Consider the following 21,242-nt stretch of genomic DNA (forward strand, 5'->3'; position numbering starts at 1 on the left):
GCCGTTCTCGATGAACCAGCTCGCGCATATGAAAATAACCCACCAGCGAACTGAATCTTTCTCCACCACCCACCACTCATACCCTCGCAACATTACCTATACACACTGCCTGTAATACTGCTTCTAAAAACGAAAACATGATGCGCTACTTTCTGGAGGCGGGATTGGCAGTGCCAACGTTGGCGGGTGAATCAGGCAGGACGACCGAGCAGAGTGAGCGAAGCTGCAAGGAGTGGGTATCAGCATAATAGCGCTGATGAAAAAGGCATTTTCAACGAACGCATAAAGGAAAACGAGGGTGTGTAATATTAGCCCTAGGTCGAGGAGGCCAGCAAAGAGGGTGACGATGACGCTGGCGAGAGAGTCAGTAGGGACGTGAAATAGATAGGAGACACGCTCATGGTGTGAACCAACGGACTTGTAATCGCCGTATGCGATAAAGTCGACGACCTGACAACTGCCTTGGACATTGAGGAGATAGTCTCCGCACTGGACGAAGCGGATGTCTAGGATGATAGAGGATATAGGAATGGAAACGTTCTTGAAGGCCGGTTTGAAGGGCTGCGTCGAGGATGTTTGTGACGAGGGTCATGACTGGGAAAGGATGAGAAGGAATGGATGGAGAAGAGACACACGCAATCGTATGTATAGATCGGGACTGTTGAATATCGACTCGTAAGGAGGTTGTCACTCAGAGTGACCACTGGACTTTTGTGCGGCGTACTTTGAGAAATCCAAGGATTGATATAACGAGCTGGAGTTTGTGCATGTACTTGAGCATGGTAAACGAGGGGAGACTCGGAGAGTAGGAAGGTCCGGAAGAGACTGACGTTCTTTTGTACGTAGTGTAGGTCAGCGCTGGGTGGGTGACGGATGGGCGTGCATGGTAACATTGTAGTATGACTGCCGGCAAATTTGTGGGCGAATTCACGAAGCGTTGACCTTGTAAGGGGGGTGCTGGCGCTTGATCCACTTGATCATCGTGATGGTGAGTGGGAACTCCATCGCATCTCTTCTCTGTACGCTACTCGATCCACAATACCATATTACCAAACACCCTCTATATAAACTCAGCATTGAACCACGCAAAATATAATCATGCGTTACTCTACATTCGACAAACATCCTTTCATTTCTGGCACATTTGCGCCGTGTAAGTTATATATGTGCAATGATCATGGTTGGACATAGTATACTGTAAGTACTATGTTTGGTACATGAAATCTTGGTCGAGATTTCTAGTCTTCGAGTGATGATTAAATGAGGGAGACGTGATACACACCACGGGGCCGTGCGGTTGTTGGTCGGAACCTACAAGGGGAGAAACAGAGTGTCAGCAATAGGCAGAAGCTCTGAACCGCCGTCTCAATTCTTTTATGATGATACCGCGATATTTTATAGATGCGATGGCGTTGCGCCATTGTGTGCGAGCGTAGGACGCCAGTGAGGTTTCATGGTAGACAGCGCGAGAGGCAAATAAAAAAGAGCGAGAATGAGTGCGTCGCTGTGATAGATTCAGGACGTTGCGCTGAGGCGAAGGTTCTGACGAAGAGCCTTCAGTTTGGATTATTCGGAACTGGGTCAGGACCAAAGTACACGAGCCAGATTTTGTGTACACGAGGAAGGGCTGGCTACAAGTCAGGCAAGACGGAGAAATAGTGTCTTCTTTGAACAGTCCAACGATGCCGTGGTCCGTGGAGAAGGGCAGCAGAGATTATTTCGTTCATGTGACAGGCTCGAGGGAGTTTGCAATGATGCAGCGAGTGACCCAGGATGGCCAGCTCAGATGAGTGGTCCAGTGGTCGCTCAACGGGTCTAACCGATGTGAGACGGAACCTTGGTCCTATCGTCCTGTTTTCAGGGCAAGCAGCGACAAATCGAGGGCAGAGATCAGCATGATCCCATAGTTCAGTTGTTTTACCAGGCAGAAATTTGCCCAGGATGTCAGAGGATGTCATTGTGCATTGTGGAGTCGCAGACTGCACTGATGCTCTAAGGCGTTACAAACAGGATCTTCAGGTGACGCTGCGTCGAGTAGCAAACCTGTAGTGTCTCGAATCTCCCAAAAATTTAAGACTCGTATGAGGAAAGATGTTGAACAGCACTCACATTTGTCCATCATCGTTTTTAAGTAATTGTTAGGCGAGGTCAAAGTCTTCCGCGTTCCAGGTTTGAAAGGCTGTTACCATCTTCAACGGGTGATAAAGATGACACAACTTCACGTCGAGACTACTTAGTACTGGGAGAGATGCAAGAGCGAGAACGGAAACATCGAGAAACCGACGTGATAGCGTCCCAACCTTGCCATCTTCCAAAGACTCGAAACTGATAGTGAGAAGCTGCAACAATACTCGGCCACACCTGGGCATGTCCATCCGTCGGACTGAACCAGCGCGACCTCGTATACTCATCCCCTGGAGGTGCCTTAATACCGGGTGGTTTGCTGAAGTAGATTTCTGGGAGACGAAAAAAAGTAGATGAGGAACTCTTGTTTCGCAGAATGTAACAAAGAATTCTTACCATATGCACGGCAGCCTTGCAATGGTAGTGAGATTTGATGCAGGCCTGTCAGGAGTTTGACCACTGCAGATGCAAAGTGATAGCGGGCCCTGCCAGCAGTCTCCCCATATAGAAGGAAGACAGTCATTCCTTCTCTATAATGCCCTCTATTTCCCTGCCAGTGACTTGCAAATCGCCGTCACAGAAATAGGGCAAGTCAGATAGGTGTTGGATGCATCGTCAGACGCCATGAACGACATATCAAAATTATTTCAGCACACCGATCCAGTTCAACTGTTCGTCCGTCGTATCTCAAGGTTGTTTGTGTTTGTTTTGTGCACAGCGCCTCGCCGGTAGCTTCTTCGCTCTTCCTCATCGCCTTACACTGATTATATTGTTGCATCTGAAGCACACGTGCTCTTACTTTGGCTACATCGCAGGGCCCCGAGGCGCTCACGGGATCCCAGAACCAAGTGCGTGGGGTCCGGTAAGTACTTGGTTCCGAACCCTCGACATCCATACTATGCCTGGTTCTGCTTCGACCTATTAAAAGTACCTAATGGCTTATCGTCAACAATAGTCTCGACCGACAAGAAGGCACTCAAGGCAAGTTTGACAGACTAGTATTCCATTCCTGCGTACGCCTACCACAACAGATGATTCAAATTTATAGCGCAGAACGTCAAGCCTGTGAAACTGTGCTATGCTAGACTCGGAGGCTTTAGGTATTTAACGCGACTCGTTGGCTCTAAAGAGAGGTCAGTGGTTCATCATGAGTCTATTTTGATTGTAGCTTCGGCCATTGGCGTACATTGCTCGACCACTTCTCAGCCACCGTCGTCTGAAGAGAAAGTGGTGCCCTCCACCGCGTTGGAATTCTTCACCAAATGGTTTTCAGAACTTCACGTTTTGTATTTTATGAAGGTACGACACTCCTAGTATACTCAAGTCGTCGTTTGTTTAGATCGTGAACAATTTAACAGGCCAGTATATGGGCAGTATCGATATGTGCGCCGAAGTGGCAAATATCCCCGTCACGCATATAGATCCCTCACAAATTCCAGAGCACTGAGCTAGCCTGAGAGCTGTGCAACTTGTGCGCGCTCTTCAATCAAAGCCAATCAGCCCCCTTTTCCTCGCCGGCAGTCTTGCTGTCACAATTGGCGGCTTGTTCAGGATTTATTTTTCGTTGACGTTAGGAAAGTTTGGGGCTTCACCCTTAGCATCAGAAAAGAGCACCGACTTGTGACAATGGGGCCGTACTCGGTCGTCCGCCACGGAAGTTACACTGGTTTTTTTCTCCAATATTTCGGGATTATCGCCATCTAAATCGCCAAGGTGCGGAAGTGCGGGGAAATACTTGTGGACGTAGTGCTGGTACACTGAGCGAAAATTGAGCCAGAGAACAGATGAGAAATAAGGGCACGCACGGCCGAAATAAAATACAAAGAGGTCGATGATGAATTGGATGATTTGCATGGCTGTGAGGTATTTCTTCCACTGTGTGACGGTGAGCGAATGTTGGGCAGAGTGGTGGTGCGATTACCCAGAATTTGGCGCCTCCTGCAGTCGCATAGTAATAGCAGTCTGCGGGAAATTTTCAGAAGCCACGACATTCGAACAGTGTCATGTTACTTACACATCACAACGTGGACAAGAAGGTTGATGGAGACAGCGGTCCGAGACTAAAATGCAAGGCAGGGAGGGTGGATAAAATGAAAACACATGACTCCACTTACTGGGCTCAATTTGTCATTCAATTGAACGAAAGCCAGTAATGCAGCTCAGGCATGATGAAAGACGTGTAAAAAGGCTGGCGGTATGGTCTACAATTGTTCGCAAAGGATATTCAAGTTCGACCACGTACTGAGATTTCTTCTTCAAGACCAAAAATAACGTGTCGGGGAACTCATAGTACTTGAAATAGTAATTCACCATGTAGTAGAGCTCTAGTCTCTGCACCACTCGTCGTGTGTGTCGTGTGAGTGTAATCGCAACTTTTATAGGCCACTACTCACATCATTCCAGGACGATGGTGCGTACACCGAATCGTATGTTCCAACTTCTATCCATACTGAAACGACCTCTTCCGCTATCAACAACAGAAGAATAAAACTACCAGCGCTGAGCAATGCATTGTGAAATCTGAAGAGTGTCTGTAGCTTAAATGAATGTCGATCTTTCATGAGCTCGCGTGCCATAAAGATGGAAACAAGACAGGAGACAATGACGGTTGACACCACTGCCCATGTAGAGAAAGTCGAGACGCCCGGAAGGTGTGACTTGAGATGAGTAGGGATACAGTCCGCTGGCACTATCGAAAGCCGGAGATCAGAGAAAGGGGTCAATTATGCTGAAACAGATTGAAAGTTGAATGATGAGTGCTGTCGTTGACGTTGAAGCTGCAGGTGATACTAAATATCTTGAGGACGTAATTTCAAGATATTTACCTACGGTGCAGGCCCGGGATTTGCCGCTTGCTTTCCAGTGTACGACATTTTGTTACTACTGATGATATCATAAACATATTATAGTGCTTATACCAGGCTGATTATACCGGCATCTGTGAGCTGTGGTGTCGCCTTGTAATAAAGATAGGAATAGGAATGGAGCACCCGTTCAGAACAATCGAAGAACGAAGGCTTCACCTGGATGGTCCACAGATTTATGACGTCTCTTGAAGAAAAAAAGGCATTGAAGTTTGAATGCAACAAATCTGCATCATCAGAGTGTTAGAGATAACGTAGTCTTTAAGTCAGTCTATACCTATAGTACGGCAGTCAGCGCTAGTCTTGTCCAGGAGGAAACTTGAGTCAAACATCGTGTGACAATGTGAAGAGCGCAACCCACCTACGGGCCGCTTGTCCCACGTTCATTCATCCCCAGGCCCCACGTCGGTTCAACGACGTACTACTTACCGGGCAGCTTGTTGAGGTACTGCGACAGCTGTAGTCAACGATGTGTTCACACAACCAAAACCAGAAGAACTACCCCGAACTCAATTATGGATCTGGGGCAAAATGGATCAAGAGTTTGACCCAGAACCGACTGTCCACTTTCCTTGGCGGTCACTTCCAAGATGTCAACCTGACGTCTATCCTCTTCACTCATCGCGTCGATGGCTCGCACAATGTAGATCTCCAGGTTTGGAGCGCACCAGGTCTTACCAAGCCCTCGTTTCGGGAGGCAATGAAACAAGAATTCAAGCCAGCGAAGAAGGGCGATTCATTTGGACCATCTTGTAGGTCACGTTTCATGTTCAGCATTTATTTTCAACTCACCCTCTCTTCGCAGGGGTATGTCAATGCTATGGGATCGTATCTGTTTCTCACAAGTATATTTGTTTGCAGACAAACCACTGGTGGAAAGTTACTCTCAAGATTCCTTCCTACTGGCAACAGTATGAGCGCGTACAATGTAAGGCAAGGGTTTCCATCCAGTAAATAATACTGAAGTATGCCTGCTCCAGTCGAGTTTGACCCTGGCTGCGAAGCTATGATATTCTCCACGGATGGCGTTCCGCTCCAAGGTATTTTGGGTAATCTTTTTGGTAATCCCAAATGAATGATGCTGTTCAGGAATTACGGGAGGTTATGGCGGAGATCGCAGAGTAGAACATATCATTCCACCTAAAGCGGTTCGTGACGGCCACTATGCTGTGGTCATCGAGTCTAGCTGCAACGGGATGTTTGGTGTACCATGGAATGGAGACACCATCGCTCCACCAGATGTAAACTTGTCATATCCTTAGCGCGACGCAGACGCTTATTTCCATATAGATGAACAGGTACTTTCAGCTTGCGTCTGCAGACCTAGTTGTCCCAAACCAAGATGCTTGTATGTTACTTCACATTTCTACCGTGCGCTCGGCTCAAACTTACTCAGGGCATCTAATGTGGGACTTCGACACTCTTCGCGAAATTGTGGACACTGTCCCTGGCAACACTGCCCTTCAAAACAAGGCACTTGTCACAGCTAATAAAATCATGAATGCATTTAAATCTGGAGATCCCGAGAACGTGAAACGTTTGCGCGGAATTGCTGAGGATGTATTCGGAAAAGGTTGGCACGCGAAAGGCGACAAGATATACAACGAAGGTCCCAAAAAGGCCCAGGTTGTCGGAATTTCCTACTGCCACATCGTTAGTGATTTACCGATGCAGGCCATGAGCATTTTTCTAATATCTGTGCTTTAAACAGGATACAGCATGGTTGTGGCCGTATTCAGTCACTCAGCAGAAGACCGCGCGGTCCTGGTCCACTCAGATTGACTTGATGGAACGCTATCCAGAACATAGATTTGCCTGTTCGCAAGCCCAGCAATTCAAATGGCTCGAAGAGGTGTGTTTGACCATTCCTCTCAGTTCACTTACTTATGTATGCATTCTTTGTAGCAATATCCTCCGCTTTTCGAACGTATCAAAAAGAAAGTGGCTTCTGACCAATTCCATCTCATTGGTGGTTCGTGGGTTGAGAACGATGGAAATATGCCTTCAGGCGAGGCCCTCGTCCGGCAATTTCTATACGGGCAACGCTATTTCGAGTCACGGTTTGGCAAGCGGTGCGAGACTGCGTGGCTCCCGGACTCGTTCGGGCTCACTGCAGCGTACCCGCAGTTGATCAGGGATGCAGGCATGAAGTACTTCTTCACGCAGAAGTTGAGCTGGTACGTGAATATATGCACCTCGTTTGCAGTTAGCTTACGATATGGTGGCAGGAATAACATGTTGGTGTCATTTTGAGTTGTTTTTCTAGTTTGTTGATGATGAGGAAAGAAATGTGTTCCCGCATTCCACCTTCAATTGGGTTGGCATCGATGGCTCGCAAGTGCTTTGCCATATGACGCCCGTTGGTAAGATCACGTCCAGCTAGCAGTCCTGCCAATGCTAACTAAATCATCCGCGCAGATACTTACACTGCACAAGCGACAGTTGGAGACGTCAACAAGGGGATCACGAATCATAAGGTGTGGGCGACACAATTGGCCATGAGTCTTCTTTCTCACTGGCATCTAGAATCTTGAGTCAAACGCTACTGCCCTTCTTGTCTTTGGAAACGGAGATGGAGGCGGTGGAGCGTTGCCTAAGATGCTAGAGAACGTAAGGGCATTGATTTCGGGCCTTCGAGTCCAGCCTGATGATACTTGACAGCTGCGGCGCATTCGCGCGGCTACTAACGAACACAGAGAACTTCCGTCTGTTAGTATGGGAAGCTCTGTCGAGGAGTTCTTCGAGGACATTGAGGAAGATTCGAAGGCGGGAAAGACGCTACCAGTTTGGTGATGTCAAGCCTCCCGTTGTCGTCACTTTTTGCTGACGTACCATGATTTGTAGGAAAGGAGAATTGTACCTTGAAGTGAGTGTGTTCAGCAGCGTCAGCAGACAGTCCTGAAGCCCAGAGACAGTTCCATAGGGGAACCTATACTTCTCATGGTAAGCGGTTAATGCTACCTGTCGCCCTCAACGCTGATTATATGCTTGGTAGGTTCTATCAAGAAAGGTAATAGGAAGGGCGAGATACTTCTGAGAGACGTAGAGGTCGGTTTTGCCTGGTCCGCGGTTGCACTCTTATCCTAAACAATCACAGCGCGTGGCTACCCTGACTTCGCTCCTCAAGCCTGAGGGACATTCGTATGTGTATCCAAAGCAGGCCATTGATGAGTGCTGGGAGAAAGTGTTGCTCAATCAGTGTAAGTGCTTTATATCCATAATGCATAATGTACTAGTTATCATTCGTACTCATCCTTTCGACAGTCCATGATGGTAAGTTTTTGTAGTTTTGGCACCTCTATCGTATCTAAAATGACCGTGTCAGTCTTGCCTGGATCTGCAATGTGAGTCGCAGTTCTTCATGTCCTGCTAAAGTTTGAATATGTTTTGTAGCGGCATGGTCTATGAGGACGCAGAGAAGTTGTACGCCGAAGTTCGCGAAGTGTGCACGGGTCTTCTCGAGGATGCATTCAGTGTTCTTCTCCCACGATCCTCGCCCCTTCTATCGACCCCGGCATCCGAAACGCTCATCGCGTTTAATCCCACGTCATTCGAACGTCATGATGTTATCAAGGTTCCTCTGTCCGGAGGTGCTGCTCGCTTGAAAGCGCAAGTTATGCAAGCATCTGCGGATGGCAAGTACGGATATGCCCTGATGCACTCGGCTGGAAACAATGTCGCGTCACAACCTGTGGGGATGTTTTCGGGTTGCATGCCTGCATCTGGTGTGTCTGATAAAGTTCCCCAGTACATATTGATACTGAACATCCCTTATAGTGTTTACCAATGGAACGGACCACTTTGTCCTCAGAAACGCCAACGTCCAGCTCACTATCTTGCAAGGACGAATCAGCAGTCTGATCGACGTGAAACTTGGGTTAGTCGTGTCTTCCTTGACCGTCGTAACCCACTCAATGCTACCTCTAAGCCGTGAACTTATTCCCAAAGGAAGTTCCGGTGGATTGGTCATTTTCGAAGATCGTCCCAATTATTGGGATGCCTGGGGTCCGTTCTTTCATTATGTTGTTCATTTCGGGCCAGAGATGACGTGACTTTATCTTGAATGTTGCAGATGTGGAAATTCCACCACCTCGAAACGTCTACTCCACTCTCATTCTCTCAAGTTCGGGTTATAGCTGAAGGGCCTCTTCGGGCCGCTGTTCAGACGCAGGTTAAGTACGGGAAGAGTACAATCGATGTCACGGTGCGTATCTAGTACTTGCCACGCCTTCATTCCTTCCATCGCGGTCCTCACGGTCATCGTTCCGATGCTGATCAATTGTACCGGCTGTGCAGATCTCTCTTGATGCCATCACTGGTAAGAAACTCCGGAAATGCAGAAGCAAGTGCTTACAGCGGAAGCCTAGCAACGGTGAAAGGAAGTTCTCGCTCTTTCTTCAATTTCGACGCCGTAGTTGACTGGCATGAGAGACACAAGTTCCTCAAATGTACGTGACAGTAACACCTCTTGCGGCATTGTTCTAATGTATCACTGCAGTCGAATTACCGCTGGACATCAACAACACTTATGCGACTTACGAGTCCCAATTTGGTTTCGTTCAGCGGCCGACGCACAAGAACACAACAGTTGGACGCTGCCAAGTTTGAGGTCTGTGGGCATAAGGTGCGTGTATTCCTTTTGATTATTTTGTTTTCCGTCAAGACTCATCCATGAACCATCAGTTCGCGGATCTCAGCGAGTATGGATATGGTGTTGCGTTCCTCTCGGAATCCAAATATGGTTTTGCATGCGAAGGCAACGTCCTTCGTATCTCCCTGCTCAGAGCTGCCACGGCTCCTGACGCAGAGCAAGACCAAGGTTTGACTCGAGTTTTTCAACGAATGTTAAACCAGCCTCACATGTTATTTTAGGCAGGCACGAGTTCTCGTGGGCAGTCATGCCTCACATAGGCTCTTTCCTTGAATCCGACGTTCCGATGGCTGCCTTTATTTATAATTCGCCCTTACACGGTCAGGATAATCCCCTGATATGTCTGCAGTCATGAGCCTGATGCTATCATCAGTGAGAACTATTCCTGGACAGAACGGGGGCCGTGCCGCTCCGTCTCTCCCATTCTGGTTCGAAGGTGCACCGAACATATTCTTGGAGACTATCAAGAGAGGAGAAGACGATTTCGAACCGAAGGCTTCCAGCACAACTGTCATCTTGCGCATGTACGAAGCGTTCGGTGGACATGGTTCTGTCAAGTTACATGTTGGTCAACATGTGCCTGTGAAGCGCGCGTATGTCACGAACATTCTGGAGGACACTAAAGGGGAACTTGGCCTGATGTGCACGGCGAATGGTAGCACAATTAAGCTCGAATTCCGAGGTTTCGAAGTGAAGACTGTGAAGTTAGTTCTGGAAACCAAGAAGTCTGACATTCCAAACATCGCGCTTACGTGAGTCTTCTCCTATTCAATGGAATTTGGCGTGACCGACATGTCGAGTTACAGATCTGCGAAGAGAGATAGCTGGGTCACTGTTGACGAGGAACTGTGATTTTTCATCTCGAATTGGTCGACAGAATGGGCGCGGACTATATCTTGTATGTATGTAGTACTTAATGTACACTTGGGTTGTTTGTACTAGTATTACTTATGTGCGAGCTGGAATTTGAAGCTTGGAGTACGATTTCACTGTACCAATGATCATGATATCATGATGCCCCCCTTCTGCTTATCGGGTCCGAACTGACACATGTAAGTTCGCGTTTGGCTGTCGCGAAAACTCACCGCAAACCGTTGCGAAACTATAGTATGCCACGAAGCATCGACAAACACCAACCCATCGACGGGCCCGGGTGTTAATATCACATATGCATACAGTCACAATTCTCGGCTGCTTGTCTTTGCCAGTGTTTGCCAGTGTGTGAATTGGTGTGAATGAAACCAAAGCCGCACTATCTCTCACTATTCGGTAGAGCTTAGCTTGATCGCTTAACCGCTCGATCGATCGATCGACATGCTGTCAACTCCCATCAGTACAATCCCAAAGGTGAGTGCTATCTGTTCAGCACTTGTTGCACGATTCCATTAGCGCTGAAGATCAGAGATGCTCTTCGAGCGACATTCCGCAGCGGATTGGCCCGCCCCTATAGCGTGGCGTCAGCACCAGCTATACCAGCTTGCACGCATGGCGCAGAATGAACGAGAGCTCATTTGCGATGCCCTACACAAGGATCTCGGAAAGCCGAAAACAGAAGGTCCTCATGGCTGAAGTGGGCGTTGTCGTTGAGAGAGCTGTGAAGAGTGCAGAGCAGCTCCCAGAGTGGGCCAAGACCGAATATCCTGACGTGCCTGATTGGCAGAAGTCGTGGAAGCCAACGTGAGCGATCGGATGATCGGATTCGATGCATCGATGTGACTGATGATGACCATACATGCCTAGGCTCTACAAGGCCCCGAGGGGGACTGTGTTGATAATCTCGTGAGACGAAAGGTGCTATCTCAATTTCACTTCCTCACATCGCGCTTCAACAGACCATGGAACTACCCTATGATCCTCTCTTTCCAACCTCTCATTGGCGCAATCGCAGCAGGCTGCACTGCCGCACTGAAGCCCTCCGAGCTTGTCCCAACCTTCTCGCAGCTATTGGCAGAAATTGTGCCAAAGTACCTCGACCCAAATGCGTACCAGGTTGTCAACGGTGCCGTGCCTGAAATTTCAAAGCTTCTCGAACTTCAGTGGGACCACATTTTCTATACAGGAAATGGCAAGGTTGCCAGGATCATCGCCAGCGCTGCGGCCAAGCACTTGACGCCACTGACGCTCGAATTAGGTGGAAAGAGTCCTGTTATCATTGACTCCACATATGATATCGATATTGCTGCAAAGAGAATCTTGTGGGGCAAGTGCAACAATGCAGGACAGGCAAGTTGATCGGGCATCTCCCTTAATTCAGCAAGGCGTAACGGACTGAACGGGAATTTGGCAGATCTGCGTGGCACCTGACTATGTCCTCGTACAGCGAGACAAGCAGGATGAGCTGGTCAAAGCCTTCCAGAAGCATTACAAAGCTTTCTTCCCCGAGGGTGCGCTGGATTCCCCATTGTTTGGAAGTATCGTATCAGATTCGCACCATAAACGCCTCACATCGCTCCTTTCCCGCACAAAGGGTGAGATTGTTCTCCAGGGTCGCGCTGACGCTGCGAGGAGGAGGCTTGAGCCTAGCATTGTCAAGAACGTCGCGGACGGCGACTCCTTGCTAGAAGAGTCAGTATTGCCTTGTGTGGATGGAGATGTGATCCTGACAGCATGGCATTCACAGAGAACTCTTTGGTCCGATATTGCCTATTGTGCCTGTGGATTCTTTGAAGCAGGCGATCGATTTCGTTAATTCACGGTAAGTGCTTCTCATCCCCATGATCCAACTTGCCGTTTGATTGACTTTCCGCACAAAGATCTCATCCGCTAGTTCTGTACGCTTTTAGCGACAACGACAGCGTGAAGCAACAGCGTACGTTTCTTGGCCAATCCTGTTGATCCATGCTGAAATGTTACAATCTAATTTTAAAAGTTGTCTCGGAAACACAAAGCGGTGGTATTGTCTTTAATGACACCTTCCAACAGCTCTCTGGTATGTTTCTTGGCGGTATCGATGTCATACTTGGACCGACGTTCACCCACTTTTATCGGCCAGTAAACGAACTACCATTTGCGGGGGTAGGCGAGTCAGGTTGTGAGTTTCCACTCCACCTGGGAGCGCGGAGAATGCCACTGACGTTGAATGCCGTGACAGATGGATACCAGGTTATGAAACATACGTACGATACGTTTACGCAGCTTCGTAGCTCTATTGACATGCCGAAGGAGTGAGTTCTTCTTTCAGTTAACTTTTTGCCGTTTTAAAGCCTGATCTCAACCTGGATAGGGCTGAGCCACACCTGGCGAGTCGATACCCGCCCCACTCGGAGGAGGCAGTGAAAGTACTAACTGCTGCGGTGTATATGCCCATTCAACCGAACCGCCTGTGAGAAGATATCGATGGGGTTGGCGTGCTGTTTCTGATTCGAACAACATTGTGTAAGATTTTTGGATCCGAGCCATCTTGTATGCGGACCACCGGCTGTACCAATGGAACATTGTTATGTACCCGTAGTTTCATTTTGGAGCAGGATGTACAGCTGTGTGAAACGTACCCCAGATACCACGGTCAGAACAATGAACAGGATATCATGATATGGTTCGGATGCTGTGGCTAGAAGAAGCGGGACATTTTGGGGTAAGCATTAGATGCGCCGGCATCAACCTCTCGAGAAGACTTGCTGATTAATGTGGGGATAGTTGGAAGTGAACCTGACATACCACAGCAATACCACACATTCAGAAATTTTGTTAATACTCCATGGAAGTCAGGCTGTGATTTTCAGCCTTCACAGGAAGAGTCCTGAGTCATTAGCAGAATGATGAGTCCAAATATGGCTGCGAAAGCAACTCCGCGAACTAGCCATTTTATGTCAAGCAACGATCACGCTCGGGGCCCCACACGTGTCAGTCTGTTGCTGCGCAGTGGTGGTACTTACCTCTGATATAATCTACCACTTCGGCCAGTGCATATTGATACTCATTTCCACAGATTTCCAATTTTTCCAATACGTCCGTCAGACCGAGCTCGCATCAGAATATTATAGGCTCCGACCTGGACCCGTGATGCGTAAGACGAATTGTTAGCATTTCATAAAACGTGTCTTCTTTAACGTTGGCAAGTTGGCAACGCTCTGATCGCGCTCAAATGGTTTGTCCTCCGTTACAGTAAAGCTCACAACTGAGTCGGCGGCATCGCGGATTAGTGTGAAAGGTTTACGCAGTCGTTGGGGTCCTCTCGACGATAGGCGCAAGGTCATAGCGTATTCAGTCACATGGCTGGATAAAAATACATGCAGAAATTGGGGTGGCCTTTTGATTTGCTCGTGGCAACCTCGGATGTTAGAGATGAATCGATGACGGCATAGCGCATGTTATTTTTTTAGTTATTATGCTCTTTTGGGCTACCGAGCGCCGTGCTATATAATTCCAACTTCGAATTAGCCGATAGGAGCAAGGCTGCCTTCCGCCCTCTTTCCTTCCAGCGCGCCTATTGACATATCCATGTCGTCGCCCTTGAACGAAAAATCCGACCCCGTAACGGAGCACTCGGCTCACCACCACGCACCAAATATGGATGCGGAAACCAGGGCTATAGCGTGCGTATAAGATCGCCCCTGTGTCCACCGCCCAGACTGACGCTTTTTGTCAGTAACGCCGATGCCAAGTTATCCAACCCCCTACATGGTATACCTTATGATCGTCTTATGGCGGAGGTCGAAATTTTTGCCCAGGAGAGAGGGTTGACTCATTTGCTGCCTGAGCTCAAGAAAGGGGCGCTTGTTGCACAGGATCCCACTTGTATGATGAAGCGAGATATTTTCACTGCCTGATTTAAACTTCTTGGTATGCAGGTCACACTCGTCTAGACATGTTTACAGATGAAGATCAACGTATTCTGACGGAAGAAGTTACGAACAAATGGAAGCAAACGCCCATGTTGTATTACGTCGGTGTCCCTCATTCCGAGTCAGCCATAGCTCACCCGTTAAACTAGATGGTCGTGATGTCCTCACTTGCAGCTGCAGTTCAGGGGATGGATGAGGCTGTGATCAATGGGGCCCAAATTCTTTATCCCAAGCAGTTTGGCATAGGTGATACTAATAGCCGTGCGCCAAAGTCTTTTTATTGCACCAATGATCATCGTTCACAACTGTGGTGCAGGTCGTGATTCATGGTTGATTGGACTCGTCAATTCTGCACCCTACCTGTGTGTGCTTCGTTCTCATTGCAAAGTATCGCCCCTTATCACTTCACAGATGCTGTGCCACCATTTCTTGTTGGATGACGCACCCGCTCAACCACTATCTTGGGCGCAAAAAGACCATTTTCGTCACTTGCTTGATCTCCTTCCTGACATGTATCTGGTCTGGACTCACAAATTCCTGGTGGCACCTTTTCATCGCACGGTTCTTCCTTGGTTTCGGTATCGGTCCTAAATCTGCCACTGTCCCAGTTTATGCCGCAGAGTGTTCCCCTGCTCCCATACGTGGTGCTCTCGTCATGATGTGGCAGATGTGGACCGCTTTCGGCATTGCTTTAGGAGACCTTATCGACTTGGCATTCTACTTCATTCCGGACAGCGGAGGTGTGACTGGTTTGAACTGGCGTCTCATGTTAGGTTCTGCCGGCATCCCCGGTCTTCTCGTCTGTATGCAAGTCCTATTTGCACCCGAGTCTCCTCGTTGGTTGATCTCCAAGGGTCGTTACGAGGATGCTTTCAATGAGCTTTGTCGGCTTCGTTTCTCGCGCGTTCAGGCTGCCCGCGATTTGTACTACATTCACGTTTTGCTCGAGGCTGAGAACGAGATGAGGAAGGGCCGCAACCGTGTCGTTGAGATGTTCACGATTCCGCGCAACAGGCATGCTGCTCTTGCTAGTTGGGTTGTCATGTTTGGTCAGCAGTTTTGCGGTGTCAACGTCATTGGTATGATATTCCTATTCGTGTTTTGAAATAGCTATTGACGCGATTGCAGCTTACTACTCATCCAACATTTTCGTGTCTTCTGGCTTCACACAGGTTGCGGCACTGGCTTCCTCCCTCGGATTCGGTGCACTTAACTGGTTGTTCGCGCTGCCTGCTGTTTTCACCGTGAGTCGACTTTTCGATAGTCGGTTTTCATAAGTATTGAAAGTTGAAACCATAGATCGACACTTACGGGCGGAGGAACTTGCTTTTGTTCACATTCCCCTGCATGGCTATCTGTCTTCTGATCACGGGCTTCTCCTTCTGGAGCACTACGGAAACAGGTCGTGTGACTGGCGTTAGTATTGGAATATGTATGTCATCCTGTTGGTACTAGATATCGTCGCTGATATCTACTCCCTCAGACCTCTTCGCAATCTTCTACTCTCCAGGCGAAGGCCCAGTGCCGTTCACTTACTCTGCAGAGGCATTCCCTCTATACATCCGTGACATCGGCATGTCCTTCGCCACCGCGACCACCTGGTTCTGGAACTTCGTTCTATCGATCACTTGGCCTTCGCTGGTTTTGGCTTTCAAGCCACAAGGTGCCTTCGGATGGTACGCAGCATGGTGCTGTATTCTCTGGGTGCTCATTTTACTCTTCGTGCGCGAGACGAAGGGTAGGACTCTGGAGGAGCTCGATCAAATCTTCGCTGTCCCACTCAGCACGCACGCTGCATATGGCCTGCGGCAGATACCCTACGGCTTCAAGAAGTTTGTGTTATTCCAGAACCCCACCCCTGAGCAACTTTACCAATTTGAGAGCGAGAGCGAGGTGTCGAGCACCGATGGTGATGAGAAGGCGAGGAGGGAGGTGAAAGAGGACGTAGAGAGAACGAATGTATGAGTTATGTTGTGCTGTGTTGTTTTGATGGTTTGTTTTATCTTGACATCTGCGAAGGATATATCTGTGGATGTAGATGTACTCACATGCTAGCTATCTATTGACGTCCGAAGCCGATTTGACTGGCAGATGCTATCGTATTGCTGTCTGTTATTTTAATACACACCTTTCAAGCTCAGTGCTACACAGGCTGGTCACGAGCCTAGCTCAGTGTCAGGTTGCACAGATATGACTGTTAAGTCACTCACCTTCCTAAAGCCTAAGTGAGACCCAAATTCTCAAGTTTATCATCTCAAGAGATTTAAAAAAAATCAATATATTGCCGTCTTTGTTGAACGCTCACTCTCCCCGAGAACCGGCAACTTAAGCGCTATCGGCATAGAGCATACATGAATCGTTTGTATAGTTTCTAACAAGTTGGATTTGTCGTTGCCCAAACCGTTGTTCACTTTCGCAACTTGTGTATTACGGGAAAGACTGGATCTGACTGAGAATTGAATCGTATGCGACAACCATCGAAGAGCTTCTAGGTAATGATCATGTTAGCGAAGTATGTAGCATCACGACTGCTGGATCTGCCGCAGTAACTGCGACTCCTCCTGTATCTTTAAGACAAACATCTCATAAGTTTACGCGCCAATAACACACGGATATTAAACTCACCCAAGGTCTATCCTGTCCGCTCACATACTTCCTCGCTGGACGCTTGAAGCACGACACCCTCTCCACATCCTTCGCGTTGTAAAGAGGGAAGATAATTCCCAACTCATAGTTGACCACCTGATGAACGCCATCAGCACAGCATCGTGAAAGGGGCTTGGAACCGACTTACGTTGAGTATTGGGTTGAACCCCGAGCCAGACAGCGTTCCCCATGCTGAAGGCGTGAAATTATGCGAGCCAACATAAGCCCAGCCGATTGGCTCGTTTTGAATCTCGATGTCGGATTCAGGCTCGGTTTCACTGTCAGAGACCTCCTTTCCTTTCCCCTTCGATTGACTGCCCATCTCAAATATAGATTTCTTCTGGCGGTAGGTCGCTATAATCATCTGAAGAGTCAAGGGGTCAGAGATCCGTAAATGCACTTGTACTGGCATACCTTGGTGTGCATCAGTACTCGTCCACCAGCACTATTCGAGTCATGGAATAGCTCTCGAGGAAATTTTGATCCTTCCCACTGGTTAGTGCGGCAAAACATGGTGCCACCTCCCTGTTAATCATTTTGAGATTTTCAAGAGGGATCGCCAAAGACAGACGACTGACCGGTTCACCAAGAACACTATCATGCACGGTCTTCAAGCTGGGGAAGATAACTTTCACTGGGGGCCATGGTAACTTGGCACGTCTAGCTTTTGGCTCGTCCAGCCAGTCTTCGGCTGATTCTCCACGTGCTGACCAGTGGAACTCGTTGATCCACTGAGTTGAGTAAGTTCCAATACTCGAGCCCTACACAACATAAGCCTTCCCGCGGAAGAACTGAAAATGTTCACATACCTGACACTCGATAACGAGGTCCTTGGCAGCCTTTCCCTTGCCGGTGCGAAGCCCCATGTCACGGATCACCTTCATCAACCGGGTATGACCAGTCAAGATGAGATTAGGCCATCCTTCATGTTTACCCGCAATAGAAGGAACGAGTTTGACTTTTACTTTTGACCAATCCCATTTCGTTCGCAAGTCGCTGACAGTTTGAAGAGGTAGATTTGGGTGCTGGGGGACATGGTTAGTAGTGCAGCAAGAGAGATTCCTTTCGTGACTAACGTCGTTTGTCAGCATGTTCGCAAGCGCCGAGCGAACGTTGACAGCACGCAACACGTTTTGCATGACTGACGGAAAGTCATCGACAACTCTGGGATCGTGGGGTATCGGAGCAGATCGCAAAGGCAAATCTTGCAGCCAAACGGCCTGTAAAACCGTTCAAGGACTCCCTTGGATTGAGTGCAGAACTCACATTCTCAATATCGCGCCAATCATAATCGATTAGGTTGGCGGTGGATATTACAACGCGTAATCGTCCAGTCTTGTAGAATATCTCCAGACAAAATTTCAGTCAGTGTTGTGTAAGTGATCTGCATGAACTCACAAGCATGAACTAGGGTGGTGGTGAAGTCAATGGAGCGTTGTGGAATGCTGGACCACCAAACCTACTTTCATATGTTGGCAACCTCGTCCGTTACGAAGAAAAGGGGCGGTCATGACCCAGTTTGGAAGAACATTCCTGATGGTTGGTTGACCTGACTGGTCAGGCTGTGCCACAATAATCACTGGAGTAGAGGGCGCAAAGAATTCATATATCCAAGAGACAGACGTCGAGTACGACGCTATGATGGCAAAGGATATATCAGATTTCTGAAGTTACAGTATCACGCCTCTGGAATAAGCACACAGGAGAAACAGCGCGTACCAAACCCAGTACCTCTGTGAGGCGGAAAGTGGGCTTTCCATCTTGACGGGGTTCAGGAATGCTTGTTGGCTGTTGGGCGTAGTTCGCCATCCCAGAACATTTGCTCAGAAGTTGGTATAGGGGGTTTAGTAGCGCCGGCTGCTCGCGAACTTGTCAAAGAGCCCGAAGAGACACTAGATGAAGAAGCAGAAGCAACATTGTTTGCTCTACCATTAGCGCGTATTTCAGAGGAGGAAACGTGTTGCCTCTTTGAGCTGGGACCTCCATCATCTGCATCCTGCCCACGCACCCTCTTCAGCCGTTCAAGGCGTTCTCTCTCCATCTGTGCTCGTTCGGACAAAAAGCTTGCTGCTGGAGTGCTCCGAGAGCTCTGAGATGGAGGCTCAGAATCATGGACAGATTGCGTCGTGGACCGCAAAGTTTCAGCCTTGGACGCTTCTATTGCTTGTTGCAGCTCAGACTGAAAGTCATGGTCGTCATCGTCTTCAGAATCACTGATCGAAATGGCCCTCGATGATGATGCGTTGGCCCGTGATTCTTGGAGACTCAAAGCAAGCACTCTGACTCGTCTGGTAAGAAGAAACCATGTAAGTTGCGATAGACATGACTGACCTTTCCAAATCTTCGTCCATGTCCAGATAGGTCCTCTAAAATCTTGTTCTTGCAGGTAGGCGATAATGAATACGAGGCAGACGCAACACGCGTAGGGATGATGCACGTGCTTTACACGTGACTTTTGGAGTCGACGCGACAACCACGACGGTCCATAGAACGACTGTTTTCCTTCGATTGGTCTGACTAGGGCAGACTAGACGGTCCACCACCCGAGATTATAATTCTCGTCGTCACTAGTATAACAATGGTTCACTCTACGGTTCCGCATCTGCTGAGCCCTCACTCACTATGGCGCATGAATCTCATTCGTTCTCCTCATGGAGGTAGTCCCGGTTCGCCACAAGATCTAGCAGACAAAGCTCAAGATTGAAAATACTCTCATTTCATCATTTTCCGTCGACCCCACAATTACAGTGCCGTACGGTTGCGGTACGAACACTGTCCCGCCTGACACGCCAAGTCGGAACGGCCATACCTAGGGCAATCCTCCTCTCCCTTCCGCGTTGACGACATGTATTTTTTATCGCATCACATTAGCTCTGTGTACAATTACCTCGTTCATACTCCCCACGTCCAAGGAGCGCAGGTATCGGATGCAATCACGGGGCTTTGCGACTGTTTGCAGTGCCTGTCACTGAACAAAGTTGGATCGTGAAGATGTGCAGCAGTGTTTGGTGTGCGGGAAAAAACTTTGTGGAGATTGTGTAGGAGACGCTGAGCAAGAAGGAATGTGGATTGCATTTGTGCTGACGGAAAATTTGCAACATGGATCGAGCGACTCGGAGAAGTTCTTTCAAGTGGGTGGAGATGGACATAGATAGTCTACAGAAATGTGTAAAAGATACCGATGGTTATGAAGCATTTCAACAGTCAGACGGGAGAATACGATTGCAACCATGGATAACGCCAGCCATGGCTCGGACGACGACAACAGGCACGAACGAACACGAAGAAATGTAGTAACTCTAATAATTCCCAAAACATCCCAAACTCAGGTATTCGAGGTGGCTCCTATGATGTAGGGCCAAGCAGCGCAGAAGCTTTGAAAGATGTGAGATGCGTGTTAACTTCACGCCACCGCTGCATTAGCGCGCTGACCTTGTCGACGCAAGGGAACATGGAGAAAATGATGCGAGCGATAGCTTCAGCATCCGTTATGTGAGAGGAAGAGATCAAGCCCGATATTCGTAGGCTGGTATGTTGAAATGACTCGGGCTTTGTGATCGATATCAATATTCTCGACGTCTATTGATAGCTGCAACGTACGCAGGTGGGGACATTGACGGAGTGCTGCGAATAGCCCGCGGAATGTAACGGTAGGTGCCATCTGTGCCACCCTTAATTCCAGCGAGCGAATGTGCGGCCAACTTGACATGGGTTCCAACAGAAGGTCATTGTCAAGGAAGATAGGGCGACGAGACATGAGTCGGAGGGTTCGGAGCTGCGTGAAGCAAAGGAATTGTGTGATTGCTGTGAAAGAGGGGTCCGAGAGCTCCTGAACTCCATAATCAAGGGAGTAAATGACGATTTGTTCCAGGGTCTCGCACGCGGTGCACTGTGGCAGCACATGAAGAGGTGTTCAGCCTCTTCCCAAGACAAAACGTCGACACCCATCTGGAACTGTTTTAACGTGGGGAATTTGGAGTGTTGCATGAATGTCATGATGTGCGCAGAGGTGTCTACATGGAAAGAGAGAGCCGTAAGGTGGAGGAAAGGTGCGAAAGTGAGATTACTGAGGACCAACGGGAGAGGCGCTCTGGTCCTCCTATAAATTATAACTGTGCGAAGGGTAGAAAGGTTGGAGAGGTGCTCCCATGCTGCCCAGTCGAGTGGCGGACA

The 21,242-nt window shown here is 48.5% G+C and overlaps 7 protein-coding genes across 7 annotated transcripts; 3 read left to right on the forward strand and 4 right to left on the reverse strand.

Annotated features, from left to right (window-relative positions):
• Nucleotides 1-67: 67 nt before the first annotated feature.
• Nucleotides 68-1,051, reverse strand: EDB91DRAFT_189783 (uncharacterized protein). The gene is made up of 4 exons (XM_041326375.1): nucleotides 725-1,051; nucleotides 419-658; nucleotides 281-352; nucleotides 68-223 (listed from the first exon to the last, which is right to left on the reverse strand). Exons 1-4 carry the CDS (start codon nucleotides 779-781, stop codon nucleotides 146-148), a joined length of 447 nt encoding a protein of 148 aa, XP_041178902.1. The 5' UTR covers nucleotides 782-1,051; the 3' UTR covers nucleotides 68-145.
• A 1,087-nt stretch (nucleotides 1,052-2,138) lies between these two features.
• On the reverse strand, nucleotides 2,139-3,019 carry EDB91DRAFT_1080667 (uncharacterized protein; the record flags this gene model as incomplete). The annotated part of the gene is made up of 4 exons (XM_041315267.1): nucleotides 2,139-2,339; nucleotides 2,362-2,456; nucleotides 2,521-2,684; nucleotides 2,781-3,019. The coding sequence occupies 4 exons, from the start codon at nucleotides 3,017-3,019 to the stop codon at nucleotides 2,139-2,141; spliced, it is 699 nt and encodes a 232-aa protein (XP_041178903.1).
• Nucleotides 3,020-3,671: 652 nt separating this feature from the next.
• On the reverse strand, nucleotides 3,672-5,337 carry EDB91DRAFT_1272521 (GNS1/SUR4 membrane protein; the record flags this gene model as incomplete). Its single annotated transcript, XM_041324599.1, has 9 exons — nucleotides 4,954-5,337; nucleotides 4,518-4,813; nucleotides 4,367-4,455; nucleotides 4,239-4,242; nucleotides 4,139-4,184; nucleotides 4,046-4,086; nucleotides 3,930-3,999; nucleotides 3,787-3,881; nucleotides 3,672-3,761 (listed from the first exon to the last, which is right to left on the reverse strand). The coding sequence occupies exons 1-9, from the start codon at nucleotides 5,024-5,026 to the stop codon at nucleotides 3,672-3,674; spliced, it is 804 nt and encodes a 267-aa protein (XP_041178904.1). The 5' UTR covers nucleotides 5,027-5,337.
• Nucleotides 5,338-5,457: 120 nt separating this feature from the next.
• On the forward strand, nucleotides 5,458-10,491 carry EDB91DRAFT_1236502 (glycoside hydrolase family 38 protein; the record flags this gene model as incomplete). The annotated part of the gene is made up of 29 exons (XM_041321466.1): nucleotides 5,458-5,740; nucleotides 5,869-5,916; nucleotides 5,969-6,028; nucleotides 6,078-6,237; nucleotides 6,310-6,314; nucleotides 6,385-6,641; nucleotides 6,700-6,840; nucleotides 6,894-7,165; nucleotides 7,217-7,229; nucleotides 7,255-7,351; nucleotides 7,407-7,465; nucleotides 7,515-7,598; nucleotides 7,650-7,777; nucleotides 7,833-7,854; nucleotides 7,904-7,931; nucleotides 7,984-8,036; nucleotides 8,086-8,188; nucleotides 8,314-8,332; nucleotides 8,382-8,713; nucleotides 8,766-8,865; nucleotides 8,917-9,010; nucleotides 9,061-9,203; nucleotides 9,372-9,436; nucleotides 9,487-9,575; nucleotides 9,598-9,612; nucleotides 9,672-9,807; nucleotides 9,861-9,980; nucleotides 10,076-10,391; nucleotides 10,446-10,491. 29 exons carry the CDS (start codon nucleotides 5,458-5,460, stop codon nucleotides 10,489-10,491), a joined length of 3,288 nt encoding a protein of 1,095 aa, XP_041178905.1.
• A 462-nt stretch (nucleotides 10,492-10,953) lies between these two features.
• On the forward strand, nucleotides 10,954-12,965 carry EDB91DRAFT_1236503 (aldehyde dehydrogenase; the record flags this gene model as incomplete). The annotated part of the gene is made up of 13 exons (XM_041321467.1): nucleotides 10,954-10,986; nucleotides 11,037-11,090; nucleotides 11,116-11,194; nucleotides 11,232-11,316; nucleotides 11,380-11,418; nucleotides 11,472-11,862; nucleotides 11,927-12,204; nucleotides 12,260-12,334; nucleotides 12,393-12,448; nucleotides 12,509-12,568; nucleotides 12,632-12,670; nucleotides 12,731-12,803; nucleotides 12,863-12,965. The coding sequence occupies 13 exons, from the start codon at nucleotides 10,954-10,956 to the stop codon at nucleotides 12,963-12,965; spliced, it is 1,365 nt and encodes a 454-aa protein (XP_041178906.1).
• Nucleotides 12,966-14,026: 1,061 nt separating this feature from the next.
• On the forward strand, nucleotides 14,027-16,563 carry EDB91DRAFT_1123024 (uncharacterized protein). Its single transcript, XM_041318303.1, has 9 exons — nucleotides 14,027-14,174; nucleotides 14,228-14,376; nucleotides 14,430-14,524; nucleotides 14,573-14,684; nucleotides 14,740-14,785; nucleotides 14,835-15,502; nucleotides 15,552-15,667; nucleotides 15,723-15,855; nucleotides 15,907-16,563. The coding sequence occupies exons 1-9, from the start codon at nucleotides 14,080-14,082 to the stop codon at nucleotides 16,386-16,388; spliced, it is 1,896 nt and encodes a 631-aa protein (XP_041178907.1). The 5' UTR covers nucleotides 14,027-14,079; the 3' UTR covers nucleotides 16,389-16,563.
• A 382-nt stretch (nucleotides 16,564-16,945) lies between these two features.
• Nucleotides 16,946-19,420, reverse strand: EDB91DRAFT_1246682 (tyrosyl-DNA phosphodiesterase-domain-containing protein; the record flags this gene model as incomplete). The annotated part of the gene is made up of 13 exons (XM_041322693.1): nucleotides 16,946-16,990; nucleotides 17,049-17,165; nucleotides 17,218-17,433; nucleotides 17,484-17,594; nucleotides 17,648-17,830; nucleotides 17,879-18,094; nucleotides 18,146-18,289; nucleotides 18,336-18,416; nucleotides 18,468-18,476; nucleotides 18,533-18,733; nucleotides 18,789-18,926; nucleotides 18,985-19,348; nucleotides 19,401-19,420. 13 exons carry the CDS (start codon nucleotides 19,418-19,420, stop codon nucleotides 16,946-16,948), a joined length of 1,845 nt encoding a protein of 614 aa, XP_041178908.1.
• Between the last annotated feature and the right edge of the window lie 1,822 nt (nucleotides 19,421-21,242).

The sequence above is a fragment of the Suillus paluster genome (assembly GCF_016628075.1).
Source record: "Suillus paluster strain FC165 chromosome Unknown EDB91scaffold_16, whole genome shotgun sequence".
In the NCBI taxonomy this organism is placed as follows: domain Eukaryota; kingdom Fungi; phylum Basidiomycota; class Agaricomycetes; order Boletales; family Suillaceae; genus Suillus; species Suillus paluster.

What these genes read in the sequence shown, in the direction of transcription:
- EDB91DRAFT_1123024 (XM_041318303.1), top strand. Translation starts at nt 14,080, where the DNA reads ATGTCGTCGCCCTTGAACGAAAAATCCGACCCCGTAACGGAGCACTCG. An exon ending in AAACGCCCATGTTGTATTAC is followed by an intron (nt 14,525 to 14,572) that starts GTCGGTGTCCCT and finishes CCGTTAAACTAG; the next exon opens with ATGGTCGTGATGTCCTCACT. An exon ending in CATAGGTGATACTAATAGCC is followed by an intron (nt 14,685 to 14,739) that starts GTGCGCCAAAGT and finishes ACTGTGGTGCAG; the next exon opens with GTCGTGATTCATGGTTGATT.
- EDB91DRAFT_189783 (XM_041326375.1), bottom strand. Translation starts at nt 781, where the DNA reads ATGCTCAAGTACATGCACAAACTCCAGCTCGTTATATCAATCCTTGGA. An exon ending in ATCGCATACGGCGATTACAA is followed by an intron (nt 353 to 418) that starts GTCCGTTGGTTC and finishes CTCTCTCGCCAG; the next exon opens with CGTCATCGTCACCCTCTTTG. An exon ending in ACCCTCGTTTTCCTTTATGC is followed by an intron (nt 224 to 280) that starts GTTCGTTGAAAA and finishes CACTCCTTGCAG; the next exon opens with CTTCGCTCACTCTGCTCGGT.